Source organism: Mustelus asterias, chromosome 10, assembly GCF_964213995.1.
Source record: "Mustelus asterias chromosome 10, sMusAst1.hap1.1, whole genome shotgun sequence".
Taxonomy (NCBI): domain Eukaryota; kingdom Metazoa; phylum Chordata; class Chondrichthyes; order Carcharhiniformes; family Triakidae; genus Mustelus; species Mustelus asterias.
In genome coordinates, this window is record NC_135810.1 from 79,774,726 (window position 1) to 79,798,332 (window position 23,607).

Sequence of the window (23,607 nt, forward strand, 5' to 3'; positions counted from 1 at the left end):
CCTTAACCATTACTAATTTTAAACATTGCATTACCATGGAGCTTCCTCATAATGAAATTCAATATAGAAAGAACCATAGAAAATTACAGCTCAGAAACAGGCCTTTTGGCCTTTCCTGTCTGTGCCGAACCATTTTTTGCCTAGTCACACTGACCTGCACTTGGACCATATCCCTCCACACCCCCCTCATCCATGAACCCGTCCAAGTTTTTCTTAAATGTTAAAAGTGACCCCGCATTTACCACTTTATCCGGTAGCTCATTCCACACTCCCACCACTCTCTGCGTGAAGAAGTCCCCCCCTAATAGTCCCTTTAAACTTTTCTCGTTTCACCCTTAACCCGTGCCCTCTGGTTTTTTTCTCCCCTAGCCTCAGTGGAAAAAGCCTGCTTGCATTCACTCTATCTATACCCATCAAAATCTTGTACACCTCTATCAAATCTCCCCTCATTCTTCTACGCTCCAGGGAATAAAGTCCCAACCTATTCAATCTCTCTCTGTAACTCATCTTCTCAAGTCCTGGCAAAATCCTTGTGAACCTTCTCTGCACTCTTTCAACCTTATTTACATCCTTCCTGTAACTAGGTGACCAAAACTGTACACAATAGTCTAAATTCGGCCTCATCAATGCCTTATATAACCTTACCATAACACTCCAACTTTTATACTCGATACTCCGATTTATAAAGGCCCATGTACCAAAGGCACTCTTTACAACCCTATCCACCTATGACGTCACTTCTAGGGAATTCTGTACCTGTATTCCCAGATCCCTCTGTTCAACTGCACTCTTCAGAGTCCTACCATTTACCTTGTATGTTCTACTTTGGTTTGTCCTTCCAAAGTGCAATATCTCACACTTGTCTGTGTTAAATTCCATTTGCCATTTTTCAGCCCATTTTTCTAGTTGGTCCAAATCCCTCTGCAAGCTTTGAAAACCTTCCTCACTGTCCACTACACCTCCAATCTTTGTATCATCAGCAAATTTGCTGATCCAGTTTACCACATCATCATCCAGATCATTGATATAGATGACAAACAACAATGGACCCAACACCGATCCCTGCGGCACACCACTAGTCACAGGCCTCCACTCAGAGAAGCAATCCTCCACAACCACTCTCTGGCTTCTTCCATTGAGCCAGTGTCTAATCCAATTTACTACCTCCCCATGTATACCCAGCGACTGAACCTTCCTAACTACCCTCCCATGAGGGACCTTGTCAAAGGCCTTGCTGAAATCCAGGTAGACAACATCCACCGCCTTCCCTTCATCCACTTTCCTGGTAACCTCCTCGAAAAACTCTAATAGATTGGTCAAACATGACCTACCACGCACAAAGCCATGTTGACTCTCCCTAATAAGTCCCTGTCTATCCAAATATTTGTAGATCCTATCCCTTATCACACCTTCCAATAACTTGCCCACCACCGACGTCAAACTTACTGGCCTATAATTTCCAGGATTTCTTTTGGAAACTTTTTAAAACAACGGAACAACATGTGCCACCCTCCAATCATCTGGCACCTCCCCCGTGAATACTGACATTTTAAATATGTCTGCCAGGGCCCCTGCAAGTTCAACACTATCTTCCCTCAAGGTCCGTGGGAATACCCTGTCCGGTCCTGGGGATTTATCCACTCTGATTTGCCTCAAGGCAGCAAGCACCTCCTCCCCTTTAATCTGTAAAGGTTCCATGACCTCCCTCCAGTTTGCCCTATTTCCGTAGACTCCATGCCTGTTTCCTCAGTAAATACGGATGCAAAAAAACCATTTAGTATCTCCCCTATCTCTTTTGGTTCCATACACAGTCTACCACTCTGGTCTTCAAGAGGACCAATTTTATCCCTCGCTATCCTTTTGCTCCTAACATACCTATAGAAGCTCTTTGGATTTTCCTTCACTCTGTCTGCCAAAGCAACCTCATGTCTTCTTTTAGCCCTCCTGATTTCCCTCTTAAGTAGCTTCTTGCACTTTTTATACTCCTCGAGCATCTGATCTGCTCCTTGCTGCCTGTACATTTCATACAACTCTCTCTTCCTCTTAATCAGTGTTACAATCTCCCTCGAGAACCAAGGTTCCTTATTCCTATTTACTTTGCCTTTAATCCTGACAGGAACATACAAACTCTGCACTCTCAAAATTTCTCCTTTGAAGGTCTCCCACTTTCCATTTACATCCTTACCAGAGAACAGCCTGTGCCAATCCACACTTCCCAGATCCCTTCTCATTTCATCAAATTTGGCCTTTTTCCATTTCAGAACTTCAACCCGAGGACCAGATCTATCCTTATCCATGATCAGGTTGAAACTAATGGCATTATGAACACTGGATCCAAAGTGTTCCCTCACACTCACATCCATCACCTGCCCTAACTCATTTCCCAATAGGAGATCCAATATCGCATCCTCTCTAGTTGGCACCTCTATATACTGATGTAGAATATTCTCCTGACCACATTTTACAAACTCTACCCCGTCTAAACCTTTAACAGTATGCGAGTCCCAATCTATATGTGGAAAATTAAAATCCCCTACTATCACAATGATGAAGCTTTTGTCCAGTGTTTTAATTAAGTTGTCATAATTGAATGAAAGACCAATTGTTCTAATTGACATATTCTGTTGTTTACAGTGCAACTCAATTTGATGCATCTAGTCACACATTGCTTATATTTCTTTATAACAGTTTCCTTCTGAATTTTCCTTTTTTTGAAGCTAATGTTGACAATTCATAGGTTCTGAGTATTTTCTAATATATTGTCCAAACAGTCAATACCAATATTGGTTGGTAGGCTACTTGACTGTACTGTGTTGCTGAATTCAGAGATATACCCATATATAATTCCCGATAAGGACTCCCTGTTTTCATCTCCAAAAGGCCCTTCTTTTCAATTGTGTTTTCATGTTTCAGCCCTTTCTATCTCTTAGAACAATGTAATTTAACTGTTCAAAGGGATGCCATTTGACCCAGAGCAATGGTGTCAACTCTCTTAAAGAAGTACCTACTGAATATCCACATTTATTTCTTGTTTGCTTCTCTATTTACCCAGCACAATACAATATAAAGCATTCTGAAAAATCTCTCAAAATGGGAGATACGTTGTTGGGGCTATGATATCCTCACTGGACAATGACCCAGATACTTTGTTTTGGGCATTATTGGATCATTATTAGGAGTAAGATTGTTGGTGAGTTTTGCTGCTGAGGGATCGTGGGATTGCACACTTCCGTGAATTTGTACAATGTGATCAGTTTCCATGTACAGACTTGCTACAGGATTTTCCACTATGCTCGCCCAAGGCTGGAATTTCCCACCTGAGGACAATGGACCTTTGCATGGTCTGTGTCACACCCGCTACAATTCCTGTGGTGGGCGGGACGGGAAAATTCCACCTGCCGTGTTTGTGGTTTTGTGTGCATCAGTGATGTGACATTAACTGTACCTAATCTAACATGATTTTGTTGCAAATAGGTTTCAATGTGATGTAAACAAAGGGAAGGTAAATTTGATCCAATATTATTATCTTACTGAATTCAGGGTTTCCTTCTTGAAGTCATTAGACACAACATATGTTGTGTTAAATATACTTCTTATTTGATTGGTAAAATAAATATTAAACTGATGTATGTTGAAAGTGACAGCAGTATTTGTTGATCACAATTTTATACTTTTTTTAGAGAACTCAAAACTAATTCCATAAATTGTATTTTAACAAATTAATAAGTAAGTTCAATGTAAGTCAGCTGTCCTAATGTGAATTTTATTTTGTTTAATTTACTTTAAGATCTTTTACTGCCACTTCAACAATCATATTATGTATGTGTTTGTTTTTGTTACTGAAGATTTATTTTAATCTAAATCGAATGTTGATTTTCACAGGAGTAAGACCTACATTTTTGAAGATTTTTTATTGATGTGGTTTGATAAGCTGAGAAAGAGAAATGAACAAACAACAATAACTGTCAAACTGCAGAAAGATGTGGATAGATACAAGGTGAATCGCTTTACAAGTATGATTGGATCTGGAAGGACTGATTTAGAGTTTAGAAGGTATCATAGGTTAGACTATTGGCCTTTCATCACTGGGACCTGATTTCAAATAGGACAGATAAGATAACTGTCTTTCATTGTATGTTTTCCTTGCCTGAAAATAATTAGGCTCATTGTAAAAATCTACTTCTAACATGGTGATCATACTTTGAAGGCCAGAGGATGACTGGTATGGGAAATGGAAAAATGTCATGTTGGTGTACTGGCAAACATATCAAAGTAGTGTCTAAAATACATTGTTGGGACTAAACTTTGTTCTGCACCCAACCATGTTCACCAAAAACCTCCAACCTCATCCCTGGCTGGGATTTTCTCTTTAATACTTACTGCACTCTCCACAGAATTACAGTCCTTGTAGCAAACAGTCCAGAGTTGCTCCTAACTTCTAATGGGTTCACAGTTCCCTGTTTTGTTGAGCTTCCCTTAGTTTTTGGAGAGTTTCCTAAATCCACTATCAGCAATAAAGCCTGTTCCAATGATTCTAGCTCTCTGGCCACGCCAGGACGAATCTCTCTGAATTCTTCAATGGATGCTGGATATGTCTCGTTGATGAGAGACCTTTCTCCCTCCCGCACCAGCTTGTGATAGTTTACAAAATCAAGTAATCACTTCCCTTTGCTGCCCACACAAAAATTACTGTCTCTATGTGATATTAATTTAGGCAAACCTTAACCTGATTTCACAAATGGGTTCCTCTGCATTCTTCCCCATGGCATCATGAGATACATTAGCTTTGCATCCAGATTAAATGCTGATTCGTCATTCTTGACATCAACTCTCTCATTTTGGAAATAAATGGACCGATTACAGCACAACTGATTCCAACCTGAGACTTTAATACCTTTCTGGGACTTTGGGAGATCCCGAATGTATCAAAGGTGAACTTGGAGATTGCTGCCAATGTCTGTTGCAGAGCAAACTTCAGACCAGGTCACAAGACCCCCCCATCCCCTCCCCATCTGTTTACTTTTAATTGAAAGGGCGGTTCCAAAACAACTTATAAACCTCATAATTGTAAAATTCTGTAATCAGTACTTAATCAGTATAGTAATTAATTACTGTAATCAGTATTTTTTAAAAACATTTTTATAGCTTCACACAATAAAAATACTGGGATGTTTTGGGTTGGAAGGTCAGTTTTTATTTTAGCTATTTTTCTGTTTCCACAGACATTAGTACCTGTTCTGAAGTATGTCCGTGGAGATCATCTCTCCCAGGATCACTGGCTGGACCTGTTTCGTCTGCTGGGCATGCCAAGAGGCACCACAATAGAGAAATTGCAGTTTGGGGACTTGTTAAAAGTGGCAGATGTCATAGTAGCAAAATCTTCAGATCTAAAGGTATGACCTGATGGTTACTACTGTTAACTATAAAGTAATTTAACTGCAAATTAAACTACATAAACAACTTTTAAACAGTTAATGGTATTTTTCATATCATCTATACTTTACACAACAGCGTTGGCTATCAGGAAAAACTGATGGTTTAGCTGCATCACCACATAATGTTAATGCTTTTTTTGTATACAATGAAGGGCAAGCATACCCCCTAAAAATCAAACCAATTAAATGATTTTTACACTTTTTTCTTTGTTTTTTTTGCTGCCAAATTTATTATTTTGTTCTGCTTTCAGCTTATGATTTTGATTAGTGCTGTGTGTTTACTCCTGCCTGTTTATTGGTTTTGATTTTCCTTTTATTTTGCCTGTTTTTTCTTACACCAACTGTCCTATTTCTCCCTCATTTCAGCCTTCCAAAATTTCTGAATACGTAAAGCAATAGATATTGGTCTTGACCAGTTTTTAAGCCCAGAATTGGGGCTGTGTGATTGACATTGCCTGAACTAAAAGTCTTGAGGATCAATGAAATTTGATGCTCAGGTTTCATCAGGATGCTTGACTTGAGCCGCCACATCTTAGGTCATATCTTAGTTAGCAACTTGCCTTAACAAGCAGTTCGATTTCTTTTGGGTACATAATGAGATGAGATGAGAGGTTGGAGCTGGAAACATGGGGTGTGGAGAGGGGTGTAGGATTCTGAATCCTGTGGTGTTGGGGGAAGCACTCGTGCTCCTCAGACTCCACAGACAGTTTTTAAAAATAATGGCTGGAATTCTCAGATGTCTTACACCACCGCTGTCAGCAAGAAAGGAGAATTTGGTGCTTAGCCAAATCTTCATTCACAGCAGCGAGACTGGAGAATCTCAGCCACAGACGAGGTCAGAAATCCTGGCCAATGTTTTTGAAAACTTACCTGGGCACGCATGGAGGCCACTAACATGTCCTTAAAGACCAGATATGGCACTTGCGAATTAATTTCTGGATTGGATTCCTCAATAGGTATTAATTCCTAATTTATATAGTTAACGGGACTAATGCTTGTTTCAGAAATTCACCTGGGATGCCTTAAAGTAGGCATCTAGTAGTGGGGTCAACAACAGCAAAGATTGCCAATCGGTGTCCCACTGCTAAATCTGTTTGCTTTGTGTCAGTTTTATTCTTGAGAAACAGGTGCATCCCATGCTAATTTCTTGCCTGAAGTCTCAGGTTGCAATCTCTCTGTGCAATATAGCAAAATGCCCACTGAGAAACAGGAACAAAATGCAGCTGAGTGAAACATTTTTTAATGGAATCTTGCTATTGGGCATAGGAAACAAATTCAGAGCTCATCAATCTGCACTTTTCCTATTTTTTATGTTCGTCTTTTTAAAAAATCTTTCTCTTCATTGACTTGGTCCACTGATTACAATGCTTCAGTCCTTAGCATAATGGCTGTGCACATGCAGAGTCCATTTCTCAGCTCACAGACTACTCACTGTGTGCTTGCCCTCCAATTTGAGACACCAAATTCTTCATTCAGTTAACCATGCTATCTGGTCTATCCTGCTTCCTGCTCCACCCCCATTTCCAATGCTGGTTACACTTTCTATTTTTCTGTTTTTGTTGTTTTTAATTTTTGATGATTTCTTTGCTGTGCCCTTAACTTCAACAGGAACTGTGGTGAAATTTTTTTTTACAGATATCCTTGATAACTACTTGCTGCTGTTTCTGAAACACACTGTCTTCAATGTGAAGTAAATTGTTCAAACACAGCTTACTTTGTACCTCAGTGCCTGGAGCAAAAATCGTTTTTACCATTGCAAGTTTGAGGCTTGTTCAGTCTAAAATTTTAATCACAGTAATTATTAGCAAGTCACTTATATAATAATACATTCTCTGTATATTATAGTGCTCTGATTATTATAAAGCATCATATTCTCTGACTAAGCTAGCATAATTCTATGGGGGTTGCATTAGGCTAGAACATATGTCATCTTTATCCTCGTCTTTTGATTAATTGTTTTAATTAAGATGTTAATTCTACAAATGGAATGCCAATGAGTTATTTCCTTTGTCAATTATTAGCAAAATTTATATTTTAGGAGTCTATGTCAGTACTTTGAACTCTACAGAATTTGGTTAGGGTATTTTTTTATGATTATTCTAAATTAGCGTTAGACTATAAGATATTTAATATGGATTTTCTTTATTCACTTCTTCAGTTTCTAAATAGTGTGCAATATTCTCAGCATTGACTTCAAAGTAGACGCCAGTGGTTGTTTATTTATTTAGGTTATTTTAAAGTTTTATAATGCTATGATTGAACATGGCATCTTATTGCAAGCTTTTTTTTATTTGTCGGTTTTGTGAAATAATGTGTAATTGATTGCAGTTTGAATTAATTGATTGGTTGTGTTTGTAACTTTCCTTTCAGGAACTCAACAGTCGGGCACAAGGGGAAATCTCCATTAGAGAAGCATTGCGGGAACTTGACATGTGGGGGGCTGCATCAGTCTTTATGATGACTGATTATCAGGATAGCCAGAAAATAACGATCAAGCTGATCAAAGATTGGAAAGACATTGTCAACCAGGTTGGAGATAACCAGTGCCTACTTCAGACCCTGAAGGACTCCCCCTACTATAAAGGCTTTGAAGATAAGGTGTCCATTTGGGAAACTAGATTGGCGGATCTTGATGAATATTTACACAATTTAAATCAAATCCAAAGGAAATGGGTCTATCTGGAGCCAATATTTGGTCGTGGTGCCCTCCCTAAAGAACAGGGACGCTTTAAGAGAGTTGATGATGATTTCAGGTCAGTTTTATATCAAACTAAAAGAAAAATATTAGAGTTTTAATGAATAAATTTTGTCTTATTTATGTGGAATACTTGGGGATAAAGTTTCAGTTTTGGGTGCAGTCAGGGAGTTTTAAATAAAATTTGCTCAAAATTGCACTGGCTAAGTTACAGCTCATGATTCAGCTAAATCATTTGTCACAAACATCAAATCTTCCCTGAACCAGTGCAATCGGCCAGTGTATTAGAACATAATTTTTCATATTTTTTCTTTACAGTAAAATGTATTAATTAGTGCATTTAGAAGTGATAATCTGGTCTATATGGTTAAGTTAAACATGGAATTTATCTCTAAAAAAATAAGCATTTTTAACAAGTGTTCCAGCCACCTTAGAGTAACCTGTTTAAAGTAATTGAAAAATATGGGGGGGCGATTCTCCCATTCTGACCCGCTAATTTTTTGGCGGGTCAGACCGGGAGGTTCGCATGTGTGCCGATTCGTGGGATCACACATGCGTTCCCGATGTGCGCGCATCTCCCAGCGACGGATATCCGGCGCGGTCGGGACCACACTGGAAACCAGTGGGAACAGCAGGTAAGTAAGTTTAATCTATTTTTAATGCAATTTGAATGTGATTATCGGGCCCGGGACTGAGTTCTCCGGGCCCGATCGCATCTCCCACCCCGCCAGTCTGCCTCCCTTGGGGGGGATCTGCTGGGATGGGGGGATCATCACTGAGGGGGGCTGGAGATCGGGGTGCTCCTGGATGGGGGGTGGTTTGGGGCTGGCCCAGGAATGCTTGTGGGGGCTGCGATCAGGCCGTGGGGGGGCAGCACTGTGGGGGTCCCGGGCTGGCTAGCGATTGAGCTGGCCAGCAAACTTCAGGCTGACAGTTCGGGGCCACTGCGCATGCGCAGAAGTCCGGAACTGTCAGACTCTGGTGTGAATAGGCCCCGCCCCCGAGCTTTTAATGATTTTTACGATTGTGACCTTTGCATTGCACAGAATCTGGGAGACTCAAGTCTGAACTCCCACTGAAAAAGTCAATCGTGATTTACACAATTTTTCCCGCAAATTCAACATTTAGAACTTTTTTGGGAGAATTGCCCCCAGTTTTCAAAAAAACTACATTGAACCATTTGCTACTTTCTGTTTCTGTGCACTGGTAGATTTCTTAGTAAATTTGGTATTTTTTCAGAGGAGCAGTTTAAAAATTGTGCCTAATGGTGCCTGTGCTTGTAAGAAAGCTAACACAATTGGATCTCATTTTGGTTAAAAATCCCATGATCTTTTGTGCTGTTTTAACTAATTCTGCCTGTTCTAAGCTGATGTTACTAACATAATGAGTGGAAGCTCTACCTTTAGTTAACTTTAATAGAAGAAAATTTTAAAATAGCTAATTAGAATGCAATGAACAGGTGTCATATTGTCTGTTCATAATAGAAACCTATGTCTCTAATTTTAGTAAAAGTAGTTAACTTGCTGTGAGGCAGTTTTCAACAAATTTCATCTATATGTTAATTATGTCAAACCGAAAATCTCTTGAGCAGTATTCTTTCAAAGTGCCAAACCTTTGTTAAGATTCCAAATTGACCGGAATTTATCTTTGACCTGTGTGTAACACTTAGATTAATTAATATTTGGTTATCATACCTCACTTCTGATTGCTATGCATACAGGAAAAACTACCTCTGCTTCCTTTGGCCCTTTACAACCTCCGCTGCAGTAGTTTCACATCACTTAACCTTGGATTGGAGAAGAAATCTGGCTTGGATTTTTTTAAAATTACAGAATACATGGGCATTTTTCCCCCAGAGATCTTTGCTGCCTTTATGGATGCGGTCTGTAGGGCAACATGTTGCAACAAGATAATAAATTTATGTACAAATTCTATAAAATCTGTTGTTCAATTAGCTGAAATACTACATTGTTTAATGTGCTACCTATTCTCAACAGTGTCAGGAAGGAAATTTATCTTCAGTTAAGTGAACACTGGCTTCTCCAGGTGGTAAAATGAGCCTACAAACTGGATCTTATAAGAAGTAGTCATGTAGCTTCAATGTATTGCTTCTTTAAAAATAGAAAAGTATTTCTGTTTTAGCATATAATTTGTGCTGTTTAAATTAGGGGAATAATTGAAAAGAAAAATAAAGTAATTAAATCACCATTTTAAAAAAATCAAAGAGCACCAGCACAAGATAAAACTAATGCAAGTGTACTTAATAAATTGACATTAGGAAGAGTGCGTTGTGGAAGTTTACAATTGCTGCTTATGCAGAAACTAGCAGCAGAAATCAGCAAAATATTATTCTTGAATTTGTAACAGATAGTCGGTTTGACAGTGCAGATACATATCTAGTAACTTGTAATCAATAATGGATGATAGAAATATGGTCAGACAATTAAAAGCATGCCAATAATGATTAGGGAGGCAGGCTATGTATAGCAAGCTTGGAATTGCCCTATTGTTGAAGGCAATGCAGGATGATAGAGCAGATTTACAGAAACTATTTGGTAGGGTCCTTAATGGGAGATGCAGGATCAAATTTAAAGCCTTTGGAATAAACAGTTGGATAATTAATTTCATAAAAAATCATTATAGTTGTTCTATCTGAGCAGTTGCAAATGGTTGTAGCCAACAATAGCGGATCATGTAAGCTTTTGCTGCTCTGACATTGCTGATAGATCTGTGGATTAAATTCAGTTTGTGGATGATTGCATAGTGTGCATGTGGACAGAAACCAAAGAATTTAGTATCGATGGATGTTGCTCAGATTGGAAAAGGTTGGAGGTGATGTACCCTGGGGTCAGTATAGGGTTCATTTTTGTTCTTTGTATGAATAAATATTTTGAACTTTGACATAATGAAGACAATATTAGAAGTTGCTGATGAGGCAAAAGTGGGATTTGCCAAGTAGCAGAGAAGGATTATAAAAGACTAAAGGAAGGCATAGATAAGTTAGTGTAGTGGCTGAGACAGACACCATTGAATCACTTAAGGGAAATAGACTAAATATTGGCGATAGTATAAAACATAGTGCCATGAATATTTGCAACAGTATAAAACATAGTGCCATGAATAGAGTACAGAACAGTAGAAAAGAATGAACGCAGTATTGTGTTCATTTTTCTCATTTTCGTATAATCTTGAAAATATGTTCCAACAGTGGCTTATGAATTAGAAGGTAATAAATATTTCATAGAATCCGTTGAATCCCTACAGTACAGAAGAAGGCCAATTGACCCATCGTGTCTGCACCAACATCTCTGAAAGAGCATCCCATCCAGGCCCAGTCCCCGCATCCTATCCCTGCAACCCCACCTTGGCTAATCCACCCAACCTACACACACCCTGTGGACACCAAGGGGCAATTCGCCCATGGACGAAATTGAACCCAGATCCCTGGCACTTTGAGACAGCAGTGCTGACCACTGTATTGCCCAAATTAATGTAGAAGTGTTTATCTTAGTAATGAATGGGTTTAATATAAGGCAAGGTTGGCTAAACATGCATGGTTAATACAATACTGGATCAATATATTTTACCTTCACCAGATCAATCATGGCAGATGTTCAAAGAGACAACAGAGTAACTTCACTCTGTATGCGAGCTGGCATCAGACATTCACTCATTACCATATTAGATCAGCTGCAAAGATGCCAGAAATCACTCAATGAATTTCTGGAGGTAAGTAATAACTTGATCAGCATGGATTAACATTGGGGAATAAAACAATGAGTTGAAATCTAATATTCCTAGATTTTTAAAACACTGGTTTTTAATTATTTGGGTGTTTGACCTGCAGAAACCCAATATCATGTTTTAGAGTTACTAAAAGTTCTGCATCCATCTATAGCACTTCTGTTTGCCTAATACGTAGTACTTATTGACATCTCCATGACAGATGGATTGCCAATCTGATCTTGCTAGTTAGCTAATGTTACCGACTTTGAGTCCTGACTTCCTCTCTCACTGCTCGTTGCACTGGAGAATAAAATAGTATATGCTAACAATTATTAGCTATGTCCCTCAAGGGCATTTGTTAATAATTCTGATAAAGGCAGCATTACAGAAAGAGTCTGTATATTTAAGCATACTATTCCAGTGATTTGGGAATTCCCATGAAGGCTGTGATGCATATAAATGATTAACTATATAGTTTACTCAAATGTCACAAGATGAATTAATGTCTTAAAAGCAAACTCAATTCATCCACATACTATGGCTACAAGAACAGATCAGAGGTTGGGAATTCTGTGCTGAGCAACTTACTCCTTGAGTCCCCAAAGCTTGTGCACTTTCTACCTGTCCCAAGTCAAGAGTGTGATTAAATACTGCACTTGCCTGATTAAGGCTAACAACCCCTGAGGAGTTAAATAGTATCTCGGACAAAATTGCCCACTTGATCGTCACACCAGTCACCATCTTAATAACTTTGTCCACCACCCATGCACAGTGGCACCAGCGTGCACCATCTACAAGATGCACTGCAGTAGCACCCCAAGTGCCTTTGACAGCGCCTTCCAAATCCATGACTTCTACGACCTGGAAGGACAAGGGCAGCAGGCACGTGGGAACAACACTACCTGCAAGTTCTTCACCACTTCACATATCATTCTGACTTAGAACTATATCTCCACTTCTTCATTGTTACTGGGTTGAAATGCTGGAACTCTCTTCCTACCTCATGAATTGCAGCAGTTCAAGAAGCTGGTTCACCTTCTCGAGGGAGTGGGTGATATATGCTGACAGTGCCTGTGACGCTCAAATCCAGTGATTTAAGGTGCACATTGTAAGATTTGGTCTGGCAGCCGCTGATTACCCAAAAGGGGGGTCGAGCTCATAGGTGATTTTAATGCAGGTTTATTAAGTAGCAACAGTTTAATTATGATATGTAAGCAGAATAGCAGAGAAGCCATATGACCGTGACAGGTGAGAATGGCTTACCAGTCCGGGAAATGACACAGAACAAGTGTTGATTTACGTATCTGGTGGTGGCACTCCCTTCTGAGCCTCGTCTTCTTTGGTTGATCAAAGTGTTATGCAGCTCTCCTCTGGTCTCCTTCAATCCAGGGAAGAGTGAAAAACTTCCCTCCCGGGCACCTGTTTATATCCCTTCTTTCTAGAGGCAGATGGGTATTCCATGTCAATCACTTGTTCAATTCCATTTATCTAATCACCGAGGGACAGGTACTCAAATTAAACTCCTGCTCTGCCCAATGTTTTCCTAACTCCTGTTAGGACCTCTTGTTGAATCTTTACTCAGATAGTTGGTTTAAATAACAGTCATGGAATCCAACTTTATCATGTTTAGGAATGTCTTGTTTCAGAGTGATTTGAGTCATGTCCTTGTCTGAGGTAACAAACCTATGCTGTCTTCTGTTTGTAAGCCTCTTCTATATCTTCCATAAGACTTTCCTTAAGAATAGAGAGAACTATTTCTGTAATATTCAATATTTAAAAAAAAGTATTTTACAAGGTTGTTAGAAAGCCCTTCTTTACAACATATACCTAATTATATATTTGTCACCTGACATATGCAAATTGGTATTCCTTTGTTGCAAATAGGATAATAGTTCCTTTGATGTAAATAGGATAATGGGTTGCTTTTTTGGGAAGAAATTACTGTACCATTCTTTGCCAGGTAGATGGATTAATATCTTCAAAACTTATCTATCCAGGAAAAACGATCGGCATTCCCACGGTTTTATTTCATTGGCGATGATGATTTGCTGGAAATCCTGGGACAGTCCACCAATCCTTCTATCATTCAGACTCATCTCCGAAAGCTTTTTGCTGGTACGGCTTCATATCTAATTATGTTGACTCCTGAAACCTAATCATGTTACCTGGACACAGCCTCTCTTACAGTTCATTTGTTCGTTTGGGATCTTGTTTTGATCATCCTTTAATCAGTGATTTGCAAATGTCTAATTGATGATGAATATCTAGTTCATATTTCATGTTAATATTTTAGAGGCAATGTTATATCTGGGAAGATTAAAGTCTAGCCATAGAAAATGGGATAAATGCAACTAAAGCAGCTTGGAGTTTATTATGTTAAAGGTTGGGCTATGTTGCCTTAAGGGACCAACAGCTGGAAAGATAACAGCTGGAAAAATAACAGGTGGACTTAATTAGTTGGAGATGTGGGCCGGGATTCTCCCAGCCCGCTGTGCTGCTCGAGAGTAGCGAATGGGCCAGGAGACATCAGGGCGGGAGGGGTCTGTAATGGGACTCGTGACCGGAAATTACCATATGAAAAGCATCACTTCCATTTGATGAGCGAACCGGGACGGTAGTCTCCAGGCCCGCTAGTTGGGAAGACCTGGAGGGTGCCTCTAATGAACAGAGGAAGCCTGTAAAAGAGGCAACCCCCTCTCCACTAGCCCAACCAATGATGCACCTTGTGGTATCATGATTGTGTAAAATAATACAGACATTTGGTGGGATTTTGAAAAATATTAAATGAAGAGCTTATTTGTAAATGTAAGCCAAGAGAGTCTTAGAATAAGTTGTAATCGTTTGGCATGTGGTTTGAAGTAAGATTTGCTTAATCACAAAATGATGTTGACATTGAGAGGAAGAGTAAAATACTGCAGATGCTGGAAATCTGAAATAAAAACAGAAAATGTTAGATAAACTCAGCAGGTCTGGCAGCATCTGTGGGGAGAAACAGAATTAACATTTAGGATCTAAATGATCCTTCTTCAGAACTGAAGAAAGGTAGAAATGTACAGAATTATATGGTTGCAAAGGGTTCGAAGGATGTAGGCAGAATAGAATTGTCGGGGCAAAGAAGATGTGTACAAATTTGTCATGGACACCAGATATAAAGGAAGTGTTAGTGGTGCCATTGAGGGATGAAGGGTGCTTATAGTGGCAAAAGGTGAGATAAAATAATGTGTTAATGGAAGCAACTTGGGGAGGGGTCGGGTTGTGTTGGGGCTGGCCAATGAGCTTGAAAACAACTGATGCCAAACTATAAAAGGGGAGAGGGGAAGTTTAACGTCTAAAGCTGTTGAAGTCGATGTTGAGTTCAGAAGGCTGTAACTTGCCTAATTGGAGGATGAGAAGGGCGACCTTACCATTGCGCCCCGCAGGCCAATAGGCGGGGAGAGCCAGTGAGGTTGTGCCAAAACCGAGAAATCAGGTTCGCGCCCGATTTCTTGCCTCTTGTGGGGATGTGATGGCCTTGTCGGGAGAACTGGAGGCCATTGAGGCCCCTCCGGGAGGTCGGGGGCAAGGGGGAGTGCCCCTTGGGCAGTGTTAGCATGGCAGTGCCAGCCTGACACTGGCACTGTCCACCGGCACCCTGGCACTGCCCACCAGCCATTGGGCAGAGCCAAGGAGGTGGGATCTGAGGAGGTGGTGCCTGGTGAGGGGCAGGATCAGACCGGGGTGGGCCAATTAGCGGTGGGGGGACTGCTGTGCACTCTGTAGATCTGCGATCAGTGGTGGGGGGAGGGGGTGCCTACTGACACTCTGTAGATCTGTCATTGGAGGGAGGGGGGTAGGGAAGTCAATCGGTCCGGGGGTGCTATTCTCGCGGGTCGATCGGTCCAGGCGGGGGATAGGCCATGGGGGGCAATTGGTCCGGCTGGGGGACGGGGTCATGACAGGCCGAGGCCCCCGCATTAGCTGGGGGGAGGCCTGCTTTAGGCCATGGAGACTGGCTGAGAACAGCAGGGGGTGAGTGACAGGTCACTCTGTTCTCAGAGCAGAGGGACCTGTGCATATGCAATTGTGCCTTTTGCTGCTCTCAGCCTGCGTTTGGGTGATTTAAGTCTTGCCCCCTCTCCTACAGGCGAGCAATGGTTTTTGCTGGCTTTTCATGCATTAAGGAGAGGTTGGAGAAACTTGGTTTGTTCTCACTGGAGCGACGGAGGTTGAGGGGAGACGTGATAGAAGTCTACAAGATTATGAGAGACATGGACAGAGTGGATAGTCAGAAGCTTTTTCCCAGGGTGGAAGAGTCAATTACCAGGGGGCATAGGTTTAAGGGGCAAGGTTTAAAGGAGATGTACGAGGCAGATTTTTTACATAGAGAGTAGTGGGTGCCTGGAATTCGTTGCCGGGGGAGGTAGTGGAAGCGGATATGGTAGTGACTTTTAAGGGGCGTCCTGACAAGTACATGAATAGGATAGGAATAGAGAGATATAGTCCCCGGAAGGGTAGGGGGTTTTAGTTAAGTCGGGCAGCATGGTCGGTGCAGGCTTGGAGGGCCGAAGGGCCTGTTCCTGTGCTGTAATTTTCTTTGTTCTTTGTTTTTTGAGTGCATAAGATTGCAGATTTGCACTCACCCAAAAAAAGGATCAGAAACTCTTCTGTTTTTGCGCTCATCCTAGACTTAGGATATTTTTCATAAGATTGCACCTGTGTTGTTTTTCTTCCAGTTTGTGTTGGGCATCACTGGAGTATTGCTGCAGGCCTAGGATGGACATGTGGGCATGCGAGCATGGTACTGAGTTGAAAAGGCAGGCAACTGGAAGGTTGGGGTTATGCTTGCAGACGGAGCAAAGATGTTCCACAAAATGGTCACCTAGCCTGCGGTTAGTCATCCCGGTGCAGAGGAGACCACAGTAGACTAAGTTGAAAGAGGTTCAGGGGGAATGCTTCTTCATCTGGGTCCTTCGACAGTGAGGAGGGAGGAGGTAAAGGTGCAGGTGTTGCACCTTCTGTGATTGCAGGGGAAGATGCTGTGGGATGGGGATGAGGGTTCGGGGCAATGGAGGAGTGAACCAGGGTTGAATGGTGGAAGTGATCCCTGTGGAATATTGATAGGAGGGTGAGTGGAAGATGTGTTTAATGGTGGTATCATGCTGGAATTGGCAGAAAAGGCAGACGGTGATCCTTTGAATCTGGAGGTTGGAAAAGTGAAAAGTGAGGATTAGAAGCTCCCTGCCTTGGTTCTGGAAAGGAAGGGAATGGGTAAGGGCAGAGGTGCGGGAGATGGGTTGGACATGATTGAGTGCCCCGTCAACTACAGTGTGGGGGAGAATCCTCAGTTGAGGAAAAAGGCAGACATGTCAGAAGTGCTATGGAAGGGAAATGTCGAAGATAGACCATGTTAAGGTGAGCGAGGGGTGGAAATTGGAAACAATATTGATAAATTTTTCTACGTCCAGATGGGATTATGAATTGGTACCAGTCATTGATTTAATGAATGAAGAGTTTTGTGGATGAGCCTGACTAAGATTGGAACAAGGAATGTTCCGCATATGCCACAAAATGGCAGGCATAACTGGGGCCCATGTGGGTACCCATAGCCATTGAGAGTGTTGTTTTATTGCAAGTTTAAAAAAAATAGTTAACTGAAGATCTCAGAAAGGCTTTATCGTAATTACTATACATAAAAAGTATTGTGTGGGCAACAATTGGGAGAACTTGTGTTTCCCAACACTTGTTTACTGCACTATACTTGTGACCACAATTTCTTCAAATGTGCAGACAATATTGCCAATTTTATTTTGCAAATTAACATTTTCTTCTTTTAATAAATTTTGAGAAATTACTGTATTGATTTATGGTTTTTCCAGGGATTAACAGTGTGGACTTTGATGAAAATTTCCAACACATCATTGCAATGAAGTCTCTCGATGGTGAAGTTGTGCCTTTGAAAAGCAAGATTTGTGTCACGGATGATGTTGAGGTGATAACATTTTACTATATGAAGAATAATGTAAAATATAATCAAGTATTATGTTTGTGAATTCAGCGGTATTCTGTTGTGTTGACCAGGTTTGGCTGAATAATTTGGCTGAAGTAATGAAAGAAACTCTGAAACATTTGTTAGTCGAATGCATTGCTGCTTGGAAGCAATCGCAAGGTGCCATTGATCCGTTACGTTTTCCATCACAGGTACTGCACATGTTTACTTATTAATGTTCTGGTCTGCCTATATCTTGAAATCTTTCTACAGTCAGAAAAGTATCATAAACTGATAACAATTATAAAAAATGATGTTTCAACAATTTCAGAAAAAAAGTACTATTTTGCAATTTTATATAAAACTTGTTGTATTGAAAATTTGTGATATAAGTTGAAGAGTTTTGCCTATACTCTAGCAGATAATTTCTCAATAAATAAAATATCCATTATCAGTTACTTAATAGCAACATCTATATACATAAATGACACTAAGCTTAACATCAGTTGGCTTCAGCACTGCCAATTGCCGTTAGCACAATAAACAAATCTAAAACTAATTTTGGGACTCAACATCATTTATAAACAATGAGAGTTTTGTTGTCATGATCTGATATAGTCCAAGCATATTAATTAGATTACAACTTCATAATTTTCCTCTTGATATCATTTGGGCTTTTAACCAAAAATTTTAACATATGATAATTGTTTCCAGAAACGGAGTGAGGCCCGGATGAATTGAGTGTTGAGAATGGAATAGCATACCACAAGTTCAACAATTATTCATTATTTTACAACTGAATGACTAGAAATTACATGATGGGGCAATTCTCTGACCTTGCCGCACCTGGCGCAGATTGCGCTGATTGTGGAGGATAGCGTGCAGGCCTAAAAATCAGTTTTGTGCCCGATATCAAACAGCTCGTGATCCTCACGGCCCCGTTCTAATGGCGTGAACTGGATTATGCCCAGAAAGGCATAATGCTGATTAGCATATTTAAAGTAGCATTCACTGTGCATAACCTGTTCGACTCCCAGTGAATGGGATTCTCTGGCCTGCAGGCATAGCATGAGAATGTCGAGAATCACCACTGGTCTGCACCGGTGGAGACCTGGTGCATTGGCCATATGGGGCGGTGTCGGAGGCCATTGAAGCCCCTGGTGGTTGGGGGCATGGCTGGGCAGTGTGCAACTGAGTGGGAATTATGACGGGGGAGGTGGGGGGAGAGCTATGCAGGAGGGGCTCATACAGGGTGGATCCTGTTTGAGGTCATGATGGGGGGTATGTCAGGGGTCATGATGGGAGGGCTGGGGGTCATGATGGGGTGGACCCATCAGGAGGGCCCAAATGCACCGATGCCAGTGATCTGTTTTGGGGAGGAAATGAGGGGGTGGGTCCCAATGTCCGTGGGTGGAGGGAGGGGTCTACCAGTACACTGAGATCGACGCCCTTGCGAAACATTGCCCAAAAACTCTGAAGCTGGGCTCACTGGCATGTTTAAGCCCATCCCCCCACTACCAGCACGATTGTAACAGGAATAAACCTCTTCCTACAGCTAATGTGCTCACCAATGACAATGGCATTAAAATGAACTTCCTGGGGTCCAGCAGCATGTTTCACGTTGCTCTGCCGGCGAGGGGGCTGGCAGATTGGAACTCGGAAACACACCAGCGTGAATTGCGCTTTCCAAGTCTCTCTGGATTTTGAGTGCACACTCTGCCATTCCCGTGGGCAGAGAGCGCAGGCTCAAAATCATTCCCCAGATTTCACACACAGGTTACCTACAAGAGTTTTACAGGAAAAGCAAAATTTCAGTCTCGCTAATGTACTATCTGCATATGGGTGGGATGATTATTCCTGTCTATCACTTTTAAATGTCTATTTGGACTCTGCTGGGGCCAGACTCATATTGAATATTAAAGATACTGCAAAAAATCTGTTTTATATTATAATAATAAATATGACTCAAAAGATCTCTAAATAAAGAGATGTTGGTTGGCTAAATTCAAGGACACAAAGTTGGATCCTATGCTTTGAGCCACAGGTATTGATTTACACTTCATGGAGACCATGTATGTATTAATGCTTTTGCCAAAAAGAATTACATTAGCACCAAAGTGACGCATTTGCTTCCTGGCTGACCAACAGTTGGGTGGCATGGTAGCACAGTGATTAACATTGCTGCCTCACGGTGCCAGGGTCCTGGGTTTGATTCCTGGCTTGGGTCACTGTGTAGAGTTTGCACGTTCTCCTTGTGTCTATGTGAGTTTTCCAAGGGTGCTCCTGTTTCCTCCCACAGTCCAGGTTAGGTGAATTGGCCATGCTAAATTCTCCCTCAGTGTACCCGAATAGGCGCTGGAGTGTGGCGACTAGGGGATTTTTATAGGAACTTCATTGCAGTGTAAATGTAAGACTATTTGTGACTGATAAATAAACTTAACTTTAACTTTAGATTAAAGAACCTAACTTTGTTCTTGCTGAGAGCTGGGTTTTAAATTTCATCTTGTAGCTTTGTAAAGAAAGACTACTTCCATCATCTCAAATTGGTCTTAAAACAGTTTTAATTGGTAATTTAAATTAATGCCTTTTAGAAGAAAAAAAATCAGAATTCTTGCTGGAGTAACACTTCTTTTATCACACTCTATTTGAAGCTTAAATCTGAGTAATTGTACTTTCAAATTATAAGCCTAATTATATTTTCTGGTCAGGAATATATCAATTCTGGATGTTTTGTAGGTGCCTTATTTTTCTAACTTTTTGTACTTACAAATGTTTCATTATTTCTCTATTCTCAGATCCTTTGTTTAGCTGAACAGATTCAATTTACTCAAGAAGTTGAAAATGCCATAAGAAAACACAGTTTGCAACAGCTAGATGTAGAACTGATGGCAAAATTGGAAAACTACACAAGTATAGACTCTTATTTGGAGGAAACAGGGAATGCTGGTAAGAAGCTACTGAATGCTTGGACATAAGTTGCACCAACAGTTAGTGACCATTTTTCTTTACAAGTGCAAATATAACAACTTATTCAGGTTTTTGACCATTACTTTATCATTGTCAGTAATTCTAATTTCATAGAAACATAGAAAACTACAGCACAAAACAAAACCCATTACAGTTCACAATATTCTGTTTTATGTAACAAAAATTTACGCTTACTTCTTTGTAATTTGTTCCTCATTTGCAATCAATAAAGGCCCTCAGGGAAGGGCGGGGGGGGGGGAGGGGTGGGGGGTGGGGGTTGGAGCTACTGGTCATCACGCCTCCTAGTAAAATCTTGTTGTGTTGAGGGCCTCACTCACTGTCCTGCCTTGTCGGATCCTTGCCGCTGCCTGTCCTCCATCCTCCAGTTCCTCCTCGGCCTAGTCCTCCACTTCCTCGTGGGCCTTTTCCTCCTTTCCAGGGGCATCCGCCTGGTTGCCCTTGTCCTCCTCCAGTATGTCTCCCCACTGCTGCGCCAGGCTGTGGAGCGCACAGCTGACCGCGATGATGCAGGAGACCTTCAGGAAATTGTACTGCAGGATGCTGCCAGAGTGGTCCAGGCAGCGGAACCTCATCTTCAGCAGCCCGATACACGAAGTAGCAGCGTGGGTTTCATCGTAGCGGGTCTCTGCCTCAGTCCCAGGCCTCCGCACTGATGCCATCAGCCATGGCTGCAGCATGTCACTCACGAGCCATCCCGGCAGCTTAGGGTGGTCCTAAAGGGGATGTCTGCGTTGCGCCACCCTGGGTGCCGTGCACACACCTGCATGATATTCAGCTGGTGGTCACAAACTATCTGCGTGTTATGGGAGTGGAGCATCTTCCTGATAATGAAGGGCACTCCTTGATTGTACGGGGTCCGTAGGGCAATGTGCGTGCCATCTATAACCCCCTGCACATGGGGCATCCCGGTGATGGCAAAAAAGCATGCAGTCCAGGCCTCCTGTTGTGCCTGGCCCATGTCAACGTGGATGTAGCTGTCTACCTGGGCGTACAGAGTATCTGTGACCTCACGGATGCACTTGTGTGTAGAGGACTATGAGATAGAATAATAGAATCATAGAATCCCTACAGTGCAGAAGGAGGCCATTTGGCCCATTGAGTCAGCACTGACAATCCCACCTAGGCCCTATCCCTGTAACCCCACACATTTACCTCACTAATCCCTCCAACCTACGCATCCCAGGACACTAAGGGGCAATTTAGCATGACCAGTGCACCTAATCTGCACATCTTTGCACTGTGGGAGGAAACCAGAATACCCGGAGGAAACCCATGCAGACATGGGGAGAACGTGCAAACTCCACACAGACAGTGACCGAGAATTGAACCCAGGTCCTTGGAGCTGTGAGGCAGCAGTGCTAACCACTGTGCCACCATGCCGACCTATGCTGCAGAGGTTTCCGCTTGAGGCCAGGAAGGACCCAGTGGCATTGAAATTGAGGACCACTGTGACCTTCATTGCCAAAGGGAGCAGGTGTCCTCCTGCCCCACGAGGTGGCAGGTCCATGAGCACCTGGCACAGGTGCCGCACTGTCTCCTTGCTAAGACACAGTCTGCAGTGGCATACGGCATCTGGCAGCCCATCAAAGGACATGTGGGTCTTGTAAACCCTGGGTCTCCATCTCCAACGTCCTCTGGCCTCCTCCTCGGGCCCATGGGCAGCCGGGTACTGCTCAGGCATGACCCTCCATTATTGCTTGGGGGTCGGGGGCGGAGACAGAGAGAGTCCATAAGGTTCTGAATCCTGGAACCCTTACTCCCTCCCAGCAACCCATGTCCCCATGAGTCTGGATGCTGGCAACCCGACACCATCCCCGATGCCATGCACCACCTGAATGGGCTGCCGATAAGGGTGGCTGTGAGGAGGGCCCCATTGGGAATCTTTGAAGCATGGACTTGAGTGCACCCACCTGATGCCTGGTGAGTGGCTTCCAGGAATGGGCTGCAGTTCACACCGACCATGGTGAAGCACACTCATGACTTTCTCATGACAGGTGGCCTTCGCAGGCAGCACTGCAGAATCCATCCAGTGTGAGGAGTCGTGTTAATACTGCCAAGCTCCCTTGATTGGGGCAACAGCTGCCAGACCAGCCAACAGATGGCAGGGTAACCAGACCAACTTTAGTGGGGTTGGGACCCGACTGCGTATTGAACCCCTCCGGGATTGTCCAACTGGTGGGGGGAATGCGTGCAACACAAGCCCTAAGCCAGTGGTGATTGCTGACCTAAGGGCCCCAGACTGGCACTAGCAAGTCCCCACACCATGGCAGCAGCTGAGACCTCTGCCCCCACACACCCTGGAGATTGGTGCACAGTGGTCCTCACCTCCTCGCTCTCCTTTGCTATTGCTGTGCCTGTGCCACACTTTTATAGAGCAATAGTGATTTGTGCTGATGGGATGTCACCCCAGAGAGGTGGGAAGCATTTAGGAGTGGGGACAATTGCGTGCTGAACTCGCTAATGATATTGAAATCCAGTCAAATTCACACCATTAAGAAGGAGCCAGGAAGATGGCAAACCATTTCGCGCTGGGCACAAATCGGATTTTTAGCATTGGACGCTACTTTCCCAGTTCGCCACACTGATCGCTGGGCGTGGCGGGATGGTAAAACCCTGACCCATAAGTTTATAGAAGTGGGGGAATGCAGTAGTCAAGTCTAGCAATAAGAAATGCCTGGATTAAGCTTTCAATAGCAGATGAACTGAGATGAGTTGAGGTGGGGCGGAGTTCGGTGATGATATGGAGGTGGAAGTGGGCAATGGAGTGGAAAGATTCACCTGATGAAGGAGTAGCACTC

The 23,607-nt window shown here is 42.3% G+C and overlaps 1 protein-coding gene across 3 annotated transcripts in view; it reads left to right on the forward strand.

Annotated features, from left to right (window-relative positions):
- dync2h1 (dynein cytoplasmic 2 heavy chain 1) overlaps positions 1-23,607 on the forward strand; it is a 524,787-nt gene that overhangs the window by 86,897 nt on the left and 414,283 nt on the right. For all 3 annotated transcript variants that reach the window (XM_078222026.1, XM_078222027.1, XM_078222028.1), the window contains exons 25-32: positions 3,883-3,997; positions 5,223-5,393; positions 7,806-8,188; positions 11,727-11,859; positions 13,854-13,971; positions 17,712-17,824; positions 17,914-18,033; positions 20,617-20,767. In XM_078222026.1, coding sequence (XP_078078152.1) covers positions 3,883-3,997; positions 5,223-5,393; positions 7,806-8,188; positions 11,727-11,859; positions 13,854-13,971; positions 17,712-17,824; positions 17,914-18,033; positions 20,617-20,767 — 1,304 coding nt within the window. The remainder of the gene's footprint in view (positions 1-3,882; positions 3,998-5,222; positions 5,394-7,805; positions 8,189-11,726; positions 11,860-13,853; positions 13,972-17,711; positions 17,825-17,913; positions 18,034-20,616; positions 20,768-23,607) is intronic.